The 14,100-nt window shown below is 34.3% G+C and overlaps 2 protein-coding genes across 6 annotated transcripts; one reads left to right on the top strand and one right to left on the bottom strand.

Moving 5' to 3' along the window:
• On the bottom strand, positions 1-3,274 carry LOC100743671 (brain protein I3). Of its 4 annotated transcripts, none has more exons than XM_024367451.2 (4): positions 3,179-3,273; positions 3,009-3,100; positions 2,280-2,479; positions 1-2,176 (listed from the first exon to the last, which is right to left on the bottom strand). In XM_024367451.2, exons 2-4 carry the CDS (start codon positions 3,076-3,078, stop codon positions 2,045-2,047), a joined length of 402 nt encoding a protein of 133 aa, XP_024223219.1. In that variant the 5' UTR covers positions 3,079-3,100; positions 3,179-3,273; the 3' UTR covers positions 1-2,044. The 4 variants fall into 4 exon arrangements, with proteins under 4 accessions (XP_024223219.1, XP_012240876.1, XP_024223218.1 ...); XM_012385453.3 differs by having other exon boundaries at positions 2,280-2,458; positions 3,179-3,269; XM_024367450.2 differs by having other exon boundaries at positions 3,009-3,274.
• Positions 3,275-4,243: 969 nt separating this feature from the next.
• On the top strand, positions 4,244-13,939 carry LOC100743555 (brefeldin A-inhibited guanine nucleotide-exchange protein 1). 2 transcript variants are annotated; one of them, XM_024367533.2, is made up of 14 exons: positions 4,244-4,396; positions 4,487-4,767; positions 5,455-5,954; positions 6,039-6,436; positions 6,724-7,128; positions 7,240-7,596; positions 8,030-8,341; positions 8,486-8,727; positions 8,799-9,079; positions 9,265-9,595; positions 9,748-10,344; positions 10,424-10,644; positions 10,772-10,975; positions 11,528-13,939. In XM_024367533.2, exons 2-14 carry the CDS (start codon positions 4,650-4,652, stop codon positions 12,653-12,655), a joined length of 5,094 nt encoding a protein of 1,697 aa, XP_024223301.1. In that variant the 5' UTR covers positions 4,244-4,396; positions 4,487-4,649; the 3' UTR covers positions 12,656-13,939. The 2 variants fall into 2 exon arrangements, with proteins under 2 accessions (XP_024223301.1, XP_003489352.1); XM_003489304.4 differs by having other exon boundaries at positions 4,260-4,767.
• Positions 13,940-14,100: the final 161 nt, after the last annotated feature.

Genomic DNA, 14,100 nt, shown 5'->3' with positions numbered 1-14,100 from the left:
TTCTCTTTCTTTTTAAGGGTGATGAGAAAGATCGAGATTGTTTCGAGCTACTGATGCTCGTTACCGGTAATGGTAATAGCTGGTGATTTGGTGGATTATTTAAGCTGGATTCTATTACATAATTTTATTACGTCCAATAATAAGTTACATATATGGAAATGCAATCACCAATAATTTTTATCCTTAATACGTAATTGAATGATATTCAATCTCTTCTAGAAACTTTGACGCACTACAAATATTCTGAGAAGAAACTGGATGCTTAGAGCCAGTTGCAAATATTCTTCAGTGCTAATCAATCAAAATTGCTTATTACTGATTATGTAATGAAAATGAACAAAAATTGAAAATTATTGGATTGTAATATTTTTACGAGATTACGTTTGCTTCAAGACGCATGTAGATGATACAATGATCGATAATGATTATATAGACTCCAATAATGTGACAAAAACAAAATACTTGGGTCGTGTATGCATAAATGAATATGCATGCCGGGGATTGCGAATGTATCATTTACGTATCACGTGTATGGTATCAAGTATCATTGGGATGAGACTTTCTTAAATTACAACCATCAATCAGTACCAAACTTCAATCACAAAAACATTCCTTATAAATGATCAACAACACTATTTATAATTTGTAATAGTAAAACACATTGGTTTTTGTGTTTGACGAAAAAAATAAATTTTTAAAAATAATTTATTTATAATCGAGCATTGACTATGCTGTTTAACGAATAATACTCGACACTTATCTATGGATATATGTATGTTTATGTGAGTTACACAATGTTTACACTGCCTACAATTTTTAAATACCGCTAATTCCCCGTATCAAATATTTTTGGTGATCTAATAACAACTTCATTTTTTTATACAAATATGTTTTTAGACAAGCCAAACATGTTTGTTTATAGATGAATCATTAATAGCTTTCAATATTAGAAAAATATTTCATATTTTCAGGTACATATTTAGTGTTCTAGTACGTAGGTTCGCATAACAGAGCATATTATTCTTTTCGTTTGAATCTAATCAGCATAATATTAGGAAAATCTTCCTTTGAAAGTCAGATCTGGACCAATCTAACAAGTAGAAATGATATTTATAATAGCTTAAAATGGTTCCAATACAGTTAAATACTGTTTTATTTTTAAAAATATAAATTGTAATGCGAGTGATTAATAAGTTTCATTATACACTTACACATCTTTTATAAAATTGATTGCATTTAGGAAAAAGACTTGCTGACATTTCCTTTGAGATTCAAACGTATTTTTGGAAACATATTATGTATAATTTTGCATCAGGAAACTGTTTTACAGCGACATAAGGCACAAACTTCATTGAATTTATTTTTCATAAAATATATAAGCTTTGATAAGCTATTTTAAAAAGTATTTTAAAATACTTTGTATGTTAATTCTATGTAGATACTAGAGGAATTTCAATGAAATCTGTTTGAGATAGCTTTTTTGTCATTAGAAACATATTCTAAGTACATGGTATAGAACTATTTCACAGTATCCATTGCTTCTCTTATCGCCTGATAAGAATATACATACCTATAAACTATGGTATATCTACATTTTGAAATATGCAATTATATAAATAGATACAGATATAAACTCTTTCATTATTCATTATGGTAATAAACTAACATATGTTATAATAAAATGCAACAGTATTAATCAGAACCCTCTGCATAAAGTTTACAAAATAGCGCAAGCTCCACTTAAATTGTCTTAAATCAACAAAGTCTTAAATGTGTAGAGGAACCCCTTAATTGTATGTCAATATTTTACAAACTTGTGTTTCCCACAATTAACTAAGTTACCAATTATTGTACACATCCCTGATCATTGGAACACTACTTCTCCTTATAATGTTAGTTTAAATATATAATTACGTGGATGCACAGTACTAGTAAAAAATTAATTTTTTGGTTAAATAATTAACCACTAATTCCACGGTTTGCTCATATACCTCCATATCTACACAATAATTGCATAAGAATTAAGACTGTAATATGTAACACATTAACCAAAATAGGCACCACAATTAGAACAACGTCGAGTTTTTAATAGTAAGCAGCATATTATCCCTAATGGGAAGAACAGGATTGCACATAGTAGTCCCAGACATGTAAAATCATCTTCCATTACACCCACCTATGTTGTAAAATCTGACCTTAGTCCCTACTTTTTACCTCAAATAATTGAATATCAAACATATGAGAAGGAAATTAAGATTTGTTTATTAAAAATTACTTACTCTGCATGCAGGACATCCTCCAACTAAAATTATTTCTGGCATAAGTATAGTGGTTGATTGTGTAGAACCATAGGAAGGTACATAATTGTGATTATTAGTTCCACTTGCGCTAGGATAGTACCCTGCAGGTGGAGGCCATGAAGTAGACCCTGCGCATTGTGTTGCATTGTAACCTGGATGTGGTTGCCATGAAGAATTAGCTATATAAGACACATCCCATGTCAATTTCTGTTATTACTTCTAAATATAACATTTTTTGTATCAAACAAGAAACAATCATTTAATACAACAAGATATTGAAAATTAATTTATTCTTTTGCATTGCTATTCAACCAATTTAGATTATTAGCATTGAACATGAATTACAGTATGACAATATAGTCAGAGTATTGTTAAATGAGAATAATGACATCAGAAATTACCTCTTCCATTTTTGTATAAAAATATCTCGCAATATTAATAACACTATAACATTAATAATATATACACTTTTTCAAACTATTTTTCCAAATTTTAATAATGATAATCATAAACGAATGAGTCTAAATTATTTACTTTTTAAAACTTCGTAATAATCTTCGTATGATGCGAAATATAAAAATTATTAATATAAAATTAATGGTTTAATAATTCAAACTTTAAATGTAATAATTAGACTTAATAGCAGTTCACATTATTTTTAGACAGCAAAATAATACAAAACAGTAAAATTTCAATTTTGTTGCTCACTTATTGGCGCAGTGGCTGCTGCGTAAGACGGAGGTTTATCGTTCCCTGTAGTTAGCGGTTGCTTTTCCATCGTTTAACAATTGAACTAATGGCTTTTATGAGCAATTCTACAACAAATCGGCGTAATTAGATAATTATCATCGGTACAATTTTTTTCTGACAGCTAGCACCTGTATTAGCCCAAGATCTGACGCGGTTCCAAAACAAATAGTGTATTACTATTTCCGCCCGGGAGAACCACTTAAGATTTCACTTTTATTCTTCGATTAGAATACCAAGTTCTATTGGTTGACTGTTAGTGACGTCATTTCATTGTATTCCTTTTAATTTGGTACTCATTTCGAATTGCATGATTAACGTGTGTCGCGTTTCCTTGCGGCTGTAAAATTGATTTACTTGTTTTTCTTCCAGCATGCCACAATAGCGAATTATACGTAATTAGTATAATTGGTAGAATACTACATGCATTTATATATATTATAAACTTACTTACATGATTTTTTAATTAAATTATTTTATAATACATAATTTTTGTTCAATTTATTAGTCGTCTTCCTGCAAATTGCAGAAAGTTGTACATTTGGCGCGTCTGTGGTAGAATAAAATATTTCCTTTAGTCAGTCACAAATTTAAACTTTAAAAAATAGTGCAACTGAACTTAAAGTAATATATCTTTTATTACAAAGAAAAAATCTGTATCTTAATTAATATCAGTAGCAAATATAAAATTTCGAAACTTGCAAAATTCAATACAGTCATTTAATTTTTCCGCCACTAGTTAACACAGTATCGTCTATAGCAGGCGATATTCACAAGCCTTTATCATTTTTTAAACTCCCGTGATATAGAAAATCATTTAGAACGAATAATTACTATTATAATATACAATTACTACTATAATAATACAAACTTTTAATAAACGATTTATATACTAAAATTTCTTTATTTGGATGAGCAAAAAAGTGTAAGGGAAATCTAATAAAATTTAAAGAAAAGTTTAAATAATTCATATATTAAAACTTCTGTACTTTAATAACCACAGAAATGTAAGAGGAATCTTACAATCTAAGACTTCTGTATTTTAATAAATAATAAATAATATATATAATGTATAATAATATAAATAAAGATAATAATAATATAAATAATAATATATACCAAAATTTTATGCCCGGTATGTACGGTATTTATATAGGGATTCCTAGATTCCTCATAAGTAACTAGTAGGTGTATGCACGTGTGTGTATGTGTGTGGAGGGCGCCACTTGAACCTCCTTCGTCGTTTCAGTCTGTCTCTTGTGTGGTTTCTCCGCTGTTTCGAAAGTTTGCTGTCATTTTTCGGAGTTTCGTCATCGCTTCACATGATTTCGTGAAAAATGGATTGAAACGTAATCTCAAGGCGAAACTCATTTGAAATATCGTCGTTCCACCTATTTGTCGTTAGTAAAGCTCCTAATCGATACGCGTTTCATCGACAGTGTCGCAGAGGTTTCCGCGGACAACTTCTGCCTCCAGAAGGTGGTGCAAAACGATGTACGAGGAACCAGTACGCAAATCACGGTGGTAAAGATGCGAGACTTCGATCGAGTCGCGTGTGCTCCCGTGCCAGCGTAGCAGAGGAATTAGCGCGGCCCGGCGACGATGCGAGATAACTCCAAAGAGATGTTCATTATCAGAGCTTTGGAAAAGATCCTGGCTGACCGGGATGTCAAACGGTCGCACCTCTCTCAGCTCAGAAAATCCTGCGAGACTGCACTTGGTAAATTCATTAATCATCAACTTATCCTGTGTGATAACACTAATATGTGTAATCGAAGAAGTTCCTTGAGAGTTATGCATACAACACAAAACTATTATAGCAAATGCGTAAAATTGTGATACTCTACTGCAAAGTATTATAAATGATTATATTGTGTGATTTATAATTGGAATTAGTTTAATATTTTAATCGATTATTCTCTGAATGTTCTAATAAGATCTTGGTTATACAGGGATTGATGGAAGATTCTTCTTCAGAATAGGACATTAAATTTTTTAGGGTTTTAAAATTGACTGGTAAAATTGTATTTCTTGGTCTTCATAGAAAGATCTAATTAGATTAATTCGATGATTTAATATATTGCATCAGCTTCAATTTTTCTTTTTATTCAGTAATATATAGATATTAAGTAACATAATTATATTGTATGTTGTTCAGTTCTTGGACTTTGACATTTGATGTACATGTGTTGTAATATTAAATATATACATATGTCCATATGAAAATAGGAATCAATATGTATATGTATTGTCTGTTATATTTCTGTATATTTTTAATTAGTTACTATACAAAGTTGCTTGATTTTCTTCAAGTTTTTGAGAAATACAGACTGAAAATAATTTTACATTATATTTTCAAAGAAATGTTAAAATCAATTTATAACTTTAAATATATATTGTTTTTCAGATAACTTGAGAAATGAAATCAAAGAAGGCTCAGGTACTCAATTATCAACCGCTTTGCCACAGCCTCGCAGTGATTCATATGTTATCTCTGCAGAAAAGTATTTTCTGCCCTTTGAATTGGCCTGTCAAAGCAAGTCACCAAGAATCGTGGTCACTGCTCTGGATTGTCTACAAAAGTTAATTGCCTATGGACACCTTACGGGAAATGTACCTGATTCTACAGAGCCAAATAAGCTGCTCATTGTACGCATTGTTGAAACAATATGTGGATGTTTCATGGGGCCACAGACGGACGAAGGAGTCCAATTGCAGATTATAAAAGCCCTTCTCACAGTTATGACCAGTCAACATGTGGAAGTTCATGAGGGTACTGTGTTGCTCACCATACGCACGGTATACAGTGTTTATCTGGCCTCAAGGAATCTGGTTAATCAAACTACAGCTCGAGCTACGCTCACTCAGATGATTAATGTTATTTTTGCACGTATGGAAACGCAGGCAGTAAGTTTACTAACTAATTGGCATAAAATTGCATTACTGAAACTTACATAAAAGAATGTTGAGGAATATTTTCTGCTTTCCTAGGAAGAAGAGACCGTCCGGAACGAGGTAGATCAAGCCGAAACCACCAATGTAAACTCCACTAACTGCACTTCTGGAGAGCTTGAAACCGAAACAGTAAACCACGAAGAACCATCAGTGGAGAGCAGTCAAGAATCACAGTTAATAGTGAGAGGAATTTTAGAGGATGTAGTAAATTCTATTATTCCCGAAGATTCGACGAATATAACTACTGTAACGTCAGAGGAGGCTAGCTTAGATCAAGTGCCTATAGATGAGAATTCCGACGAGGCGGTTGCAGAGAGCGATAATATGGTCAGGGCGAAGTTCACTCATGTGCTACAGAAGGACGCTTTTTTGGTTTTCAGAGCACTTTGCAAACTTTCCATGAAACCACTTCCTGATGGCACTCCAGATCCCAAGTATGTGTAAAGAGTCTTTTTATTAAGAAAATGTTTTAATGCAGACAATTATTTTTAAGTTGACTCAGAAGTCTTTTTGAGATTGACATTTTTGTATTTCATAAATCAAGTAAAACCTAATTGGTTTTTTGACTTAACCATTTAAAGTTGTGATATTGGAATATTTGTTATTTCATGTATCACAATTTCACAAATAGAGAAAGAGTATGTCACTTTTCTAATAATCATGCAAGTTGGTATGTCAAAGTTTGGCATCTTATGAAATTTTTGTGGTATACTCTCTTTAGGTCCCACCAGCTCAGGTCGAAGATCCTTTCCTTACAATTGCTTCTGGGTATCCTGCAAAATGCTGGGCCAGTATTGCGTTCCAATGAAATGTTTGTCATAGCCATAAAACAGTACCTCTGTGTAGCACTCTCGAAAAACGGTGTCTCTTCCGTTCCCGAGGTGTTTGAATTATCTCTAGCATTGTTTCTTGCACTGCTGGCTCGCTTCAAAATGCATTTAAAAATGCAGATAGAGGTTTTCTTCAAGGAGATTTTTATGAATATCCTCGAGACTTCTAGCAGTTCTTTTGAACACAAATGGATGGTGATTCACGCTTTGACTCGTATTTGTGCGGATGCACAGAGTGTCGTGGATATCTATGTGAACTACGACTGTGACTTATCAGCTGCGAATCTGTTTGAAAGGTTGGAAAACAACAATTACCTGTAAATCTATAAAACGAATGAATATTTTATATTTCGTATTATTATATTTTTATAGAGAGATTAAATTAGTTATATTCTATATTTTTACAGGCTTGTGAATGACTTATCAAAGATAGCACAAGGTAGACAAGCACTAGAATTAGGTGCATCACCCAATCAAGAGAAATCAATGAGGATCAGAGGTCTTGAATGTTTAGTATCCATCTTGAAGTGTATGGTTGAGTGGAGCAGAGATCTGTATGTGAACCCTAGTGTTCCAGCTGATCAGCAATTCCCATCTGAGCCCCCTGATCCTCCAGTGGAACCTCCCCTGCCTCGTTATGGAAGTGCTGGTAGTCTATCCTCAGCGAACTCTAGTTTAGTAGGAAACAAGGAGATCCCGGATTCTCCTGAACAATATGAGGTCCAGAAACAACAAAAAGAAGTGTGGGAGACTGGCATCGATATGTATGGATTACAATTCGTTTTTTAGTTCTTTCGTCTTATTCTGATATTTAAAGCATCAGGTTGTCTCAAAACAAAATTCTTTTACTTCTTTTACTTGAACAATTGATTTGTGTTAAATAGTTGACTCAACGTTGTATGTTATTATATCGTATAATTCCTTTTACGTTCATTATATGGAATTATATGGAATTATATGGAGATGTGTTAAAATAGACATATTACAAAAATTTATAATTATAGCCAAGTTATGAACGGCCTTTTAATTTAATTAGGTACAAATCGGTCATAAAATGTATGTTAATGTATGTAAGTTAAATTGCAGAAGGATAATAGGATTACCTGGTATTTTAAATCACTGTAATGACACTTAGGAAATGGCAGAGTTGCAAAGAGACATGTATTTTATTAATTAAATTGGTATTTTTATCTCTAGTTTTAATCGAAAGCCAAGCAAGGGAGTACAATATCTTCAAGAACAAAGTCTTCTAGGTAATTCGTCTGAAGATGTTGCCCGTTGGCTTCATATGGACGAGCGACTCGATAAGACCGCGATCGGCGATTTTCTCGGCGACCATAATCACAATCAGGTGATGTACAGCTATATTGATCAAATGAATTTTGCCGACCGCGATTTAGTTACAGCCCTTAGATACTTTCTCGAGGGCTTTCGGTTGCCTGGGGAGGCGCAGAAGATTGATCGATTAATGGAGAAGTTTGCTAGTCGATATTGTGAATGTAATCCAAAGTAAGTATCCTTTAAATTTTAGTATTATATGATATCATATTATCATGTTTTTTCATATTTCTTCCGTGTTATCTTCTTGTACATAATATTATATAATTTTAACATTTTTTTTTTCATAAATTAATTCATCTTTTATTTTACCAGTAATGGGTTATTCACAAGTGCGGACACCGCATATGTATTGGGCTTTTCGATCATTATGTTGACTACCGATCTACACTCGCCTCAAGTGAAAAATAAAATGACCAAAGAGCAATATATCAAGCTAAACCGACGCATTAGTGATAACGAGGATCTCCCTGAAGAGTACTTATCGAAAATTTATGACGAGATTGCCGGTAATGAAATTAAGATGAAATCCAATCCTAATCGACCTGGCAAGCAAGGTAAATAGAAATTGAACTAATTAAGTAGATTGTTATATAATTAATAATTTTAAATATGTTTGGTGTTACAGTGATATCTAGCGAAAAGAAACGACGGCTTTTATGGAACATGGAGATGGAAGTAATCTCGACAGCAGCGAAAAATCTAATGGAATCTGTCAGTCACGTTCAAGCACCGTTCACCACGGCTAAACACCTGGAACACGTTCGACCTATGTTTAAAATGGCGTGGACACCATTTTTAGCCGCATTCAGTGTCGGTCTTCAAGACTGCGATGATCCAGAAATTGCTTCCCTTTGTCTAGATGGTATTAGATGCGCAATACGCATTGCTTGCATATTTCATATGACGGTAAGCGTTTCTGCGATATCAGCGAAATTTTAAACTACTATGATAGTCCTGTTTCGGATAGTTTTATTCAGTTGGTTACTTTTACGTCCGAAGCTGTATGAACTGTAGAATATATAAGGTACATCATAAGCTTCAAATCACTCAAGATCTTTGTTGTAAATTGTATTTTTGTGTTTTAATTATAGTTAGAACGGGACGCGTATGTGCAAGCCTTAGCACGGTTTACTTTATTGACTGCGAATTCACCGATCACTGAAATGAAGGCGAAGAACATCGATACGATCAAAACTTTGATTACTGTAGCTCACACTGATGGTAATTATCTTGGCAGCTCTTGGTTGGATGTTGTTAAATGTATCTCTCAACTCGAGCTTGCCCAATTAATTGGAACTGGAGTCAGACCTCAGCTCTTGGGTCCACCTTCGAAGCCGCATTTCCCTTCACCATTAGTAAACTTCAACCTAACACATAACAACTTGCATCAGAACAATAATTTGAATCTCAGCTCGTTGGACCGTAAGTATGTCATTGACATCTCATAAATTTTTCATAGAAAAATGCACACATATTAAAGATGAAATCCTAGTCAACAAAAATTGTATTCTTTAACTTCTGTTTATTTTCTATCTATTTATTTTACATGCTTCGTTTTTTTATATGCTTTTTAGCAAGCGTAAAGGAATCAATAGGAGAGACAAGTTCTCAAAGCGTGGTGGTAGCTGTCGATCGAATATTCACCGGTTCCACTAGACTAGATGGTGACGCCATTGTAGAATTCGTGAAAGCTCTCTGTCAAGTCTCTCTGGAAGAATTATCACACCCAACGCAGCCGCGGATGTTCTCTTTAACCAAGATCGTAGAAATTTCTTATTATAACATGGGACGTATCAGACTTCAGTGGTCCAGGATTTGGCAAGTGATAGGAGATCACTTTGATAGAGTTGGTTGCAGTCCTCGCCAGGATATCGCTTTTTTTGCAGTCGATTCTTTGAGACAACTTGCGACTAAGTTCATAGAGAAGGGGGAATTCGCTAATTTCCGGTTTCAAAAGGATTTCCTCAGACCGTTTGAGCATATCATGAAAAAGAATCGATCACCAGTGATTAGGGACATGGTGGTCCGTTGTGTCGCGCAAATTGTACACTCACAGGCTCCTAATATTCGATCAGGATGGAAAAATATATTCAGTGTATTCCACCATGCAGCTAGCGACAGAGATGAAGCTGTTGTTGAGCTAGCATTTTCTATGACTGGGAAGATTATAAGTGAGTGTTTGGAGATGTGATGATATACTTGATGTGATAGTTTTAATTGGTTTATTTTATATTTGGTATATATTTTCAGATGAATTGTATGCTGAAGATTTCAGTATCATGGTAGATTCCTTTCAAGACGCCGTAAAGTGCCTCAGTGAATTTGCTTGCAACGCCTCCTTCCCCGAGACGAGTATGGAGGCCATAAGATTGATACGTTCTTGCGCGTCATATATCGACGCCAATCCAAATCTCTTCGCGGAGGGCATGATGGATGATAGTGGAATGGTGTCTGAAGAAGATAGAGCTTGGGTAAAGATCTCATATTTTTTTTTATATATCCCCAATTTTTTTCAAATCCTTGCAACTTGTCCACTAGGTACATTCGGTGAACTTTTTATTATAAAAAATTTACTACTCGAAGATTTTATTTATATAGGTTAGAGGATGGTTCCCGCTGTTGTTCGAGTTATCGTGTATAGTGAGTAGGTGTAAGTTGGATGTTCGAACACGAGCGCTGACCGTTCTTTTCGACGTCGTGAAAACACATGGAGCTTCTTTTAAACCCCATTGGTGGAAAGATCTCTTCCAAGTCCTGTTCAGAATCTTTGACAATATGAAACTTCCTGAACAACATACAGAGGTGCGTGAAAAAATTTATTTTTAACACTGCTGCTTTTTTTTTGGCCTGAATGATATATAAATTATCTTTGGTACTGATGATTATATTTGGCACTCCAAATAATGTACTGTAGAGGATTGATCTTACCGGATATCACGAATAACAGTCTAATTGTTTGTGAGCAATTTATTAACGATATGAATTCGACACAAAGCACAAGTCCAGATATAATAAGTCTTACGAAATAAATACGCGCGTGTCAAGAAACTCCGTATACACGTCTGATGCGTCTGTATGCTTATGCTGCGATCGCTGAATTCTCTCGCTCGTCATCTCGTTTGTTTGTTTACACCGGTCGGGGGACAGTTAGAAAGTTTGAACTCGACTGCGTTTGACGGTTGAAAGTAGCGGCGACATTGTTTTGCTCGGAGTTCATTACTCCTTGCAATATCTGTGACCTAACAGTCATGATACTCCGAAACAATAATAGGATTTTAATTTGTCCTGCTCGCGTGTCGCTACAGTACAATAATTCTTATAGTGAGCATATGAGCATCCATGTTAATATTTCAGAAAGCAGAATGGATGACAACAACGTGTAACCACGCTCTGTACGCAATCGTCGATGTGTTCTCACAATTCTACGACACTTTGGGGCCTCTTCTACTAGAGCAGCTGTACTCTCAACTGCTCTGGTGCGTGCAACAGGACAACGAGCAGTTGGCACGTTCGGGAACCAACTGCCTAGAGAACTTGGTGATCAGCAATGGTATCAAGTTCGACGAGCAAACTTGGGAGAAGACCTGTAGTTGTGTCCTCGATATCTTCGAGAGCACCCTGCCATCCGCCTTACTCACTTGGAAACCTCAGTCGCCTAATAAGGAATCTGACCTAGATGTAATCACAGGAGATGCAGACAGCCATATGGGGATCCTCAAAAGAAGCAATAGCTCTCAAAGTTTAACAAACGGCGAGACCGCGAAAAACAAAGTTTTCTCCGCATTATTAATTAAATGTGTGGTGCAGTTGGAGCTGATTCAAACAATAGACAACATTGTGTTCTACCCAGCTACGTCCAGGAAGGAAGACCAGGAGAATCTAGCATTGGCACAGGCGGACATGTTTAATGGGAAGTCCTCTGAATTGGGTGTAAGAGCTGGTGCAGACCAACAGAAGGAGGAACAGGGCATGTACTGTGCTCTGACTACTACGCATCTATTACAGTTAGTCGAATGTTTGTTGAAATCCCATAGATTCGCGAAGAGTTTCAATTCCAACCATGAACAACGGAATGCGCTGTGGAAAGCTGGTTTCCGAGGCAACGTGAAACCAAATTTGCTTAAACAAGAAACACAGTCATTAGCCTGTGCATTGAGAATCCTCTTTAAGATGTATAGTGATGAAGCCCACAGAGCTGACTGGAGCAAAGTGGAAACCAGGCTTGTTGAAGTGGCTTGTGAAGCACTGGAATATTTCCTAGCACTTTCCAACGAAGCTCACCGAGATGCTTGGACTCCGATATTGTTGTTGCTTCTCACGAGGATCCTAAAGATGAGCGACAATCGGTTTGCAGTCCACGCATCTAGCTGTTACCCATTACTTTGTGAGGTTATGTGCTTTGATCTCAAACCGGAATTAAGGTCCGTGTTGCGGAGATTCTTCCTGAGAATTGGTCCGGTATTCAGGATCACGCAGCAGTAGTAATGAGTCTTTATAAAGAGTGAGATTATACAATTTTTTGGTTCATTTTAAAGATTATAGAAGAAATTCTTGCAATTTGAATTGGTCGTAGTTGGTAAATATGGAAAATTCCATGGAGTTAAGTTTAAATTGCTTTTTTTAGATTATTAGGATAGGACATGAACAGTATCGTACAAGTTTCTATGCTACTATAAAAATTTACATTTGAATACTTTATGTGGTATCTTCTTTTATCTTTAATTTGCAAGTAGCTATGACTTATACTTCTTGCAAGAATTTCTCCTGCATATATTGTAATGCGAATTGAAATGAAATAGTTTAATTGAAATATTTTCTCTCAAGAAATAAAAGAAGAATTATTAAATACGGGAACTGTTCGATATTTAAGACAGGATGACAAAGTAAAATACGTTTTAGTAAAATCCTAAAGGCAAAGCATAATATGTATGTACTGTATATGTTCAGAACCTCCTTCGTATTTAACATATTCTTCATTTTTATAAGAAAGAGGAAACTTCGAGTGAGGAGTTTTGTAGTCCTGATACAATATGTGTGCAGAGTATTTAATAAATAGAGTATTTTCTGGATATAACATGATGTGTTATATGTGTTTGAAAAGAAGACACTGATAATAGTAGATTTATGTTTAAGTAAATTGTTTACATTTAAATTCACATTTAATTATCTTATGCACCATTTTGATATAATTTTCTTAAATCTGAATTATTTTATTATAATTGAAAATTATATAAAACATTCCAAATTGTGAATTAATTGTGATTATTTAATTGAACAGGGTAGAAGGTGATTAACAAATGTTAATAGAGGAAGAAAATGTGTTTATAAAATTATAGGCTTAACATAATGTTATACAAATGGGGAATTTCTTTGTATACTTGGTATGAGATAGATAAGGATAAAATTTCCTTATTACCAGGAAATGCACTATTTATCAAATGTTTTGTATATTCAGTTATTGTAAACTGCATATAAAGTGTCTCCTGAAGTATACTGTATCATAGGAAGAAATAGATCTTTGAGTGAAAAATCAGATGATTTCTGATATTTTTATAGAATTGATTAGTAACTTTGTAACTCTTAAATAATTTAAAAATTCTATGACCAGATAGCCAAGTAGAATCCTTAATATCTTGTTTTTCACTTGGAAATCTTATTTACAGTAAATCTTTTAAGGCACTTCTTGTATATTTACACAAAATATTTAGGAAATGATGGTATAAGCAAGAAATGCCAGATACTTAATAAAAACTAAATCAAACGCATTCTCTCTGTTCAATGATGCCTCTTTATTTTCACAAGTGTCATAATCAAGGTGAATAATACAGCCATATTGTCTTGATGTTTTACCAAGGGTAAAATGATGAGCACTGTTAAATTTCATAGCATTAATTTTTCAATATTTGTGTCTGCATAAAATTAATTTA

Source organism: Bombus impatiens, unplaced genomic scaffold (genome assembly GCF_000188095.3).
Source record: "Bombus impatiens unplaced genomic scaffold, BIMP_2.2 scf_0320, whole genome shotgun sequence".
Classification (NCBI taxonomy): domain Eukaryota; kingdom Metazoa; phylum Arthropoda; class Insecta; order Hymenoptera; family Apidae; genus Bombus; species Bombus impatiens.
Note: the sequence above shows the minus strand (reverse complement) of the source record. Positions and strands in the feature narration are given on the sequence as shown.

What these genes read in the sequence shown, in the direction of transcription:
- LOC100743671 (XM_024367450.2), bottom strand. Translation starts at nt 3,078, where the DNA reads ATGGAAAAGCAACCGCTAACTACAGGGAACGATAAACCTCCGTCTTAC. An exon ending in AGCAGCCACTGCGCCAATAA is followed by an intron (nt 2,480 to 3,008) that starts GTGAGCAACAAA and finishes TGTCTTATATAG; the next exon opens with CTAATTCTTCATGGCAACCA. An exon ending in GAGGATGTCCTGCATGCAGA is followed by an intron (nt 2,177 to 2,279) that starts GTAAGTAATTTT and finishes TTTACAACATAG; the next exon opens with GTGGGTGTAATGGAAGATGA.
- LOC100743555 (XM_024367533.2), top strand. Translation starts at nt 4,650, where the DNA reads ATGCGAGATAACTCCAAAGAGATGTTCATTATCAGAGCTTTGGAAAAG. An exon ending in GCTGCGAATCTGTTTGAAAG is followed by an intron (nt 7,129 to 7,239) that starts GTTGGAAAACAA and finishes ATATTTTTACAG; the next exon opens with GCTTGTGAATGACTTATCAA. An exon ending in TTCCTGAACAACATACAGAG is followed by an intron (nt 10,976 to 11,527) that starts GTGCGTGAAAAA and finishes TTAATATTTCAG; the next exon opens with AAAGCAGAATGGATGACAAC.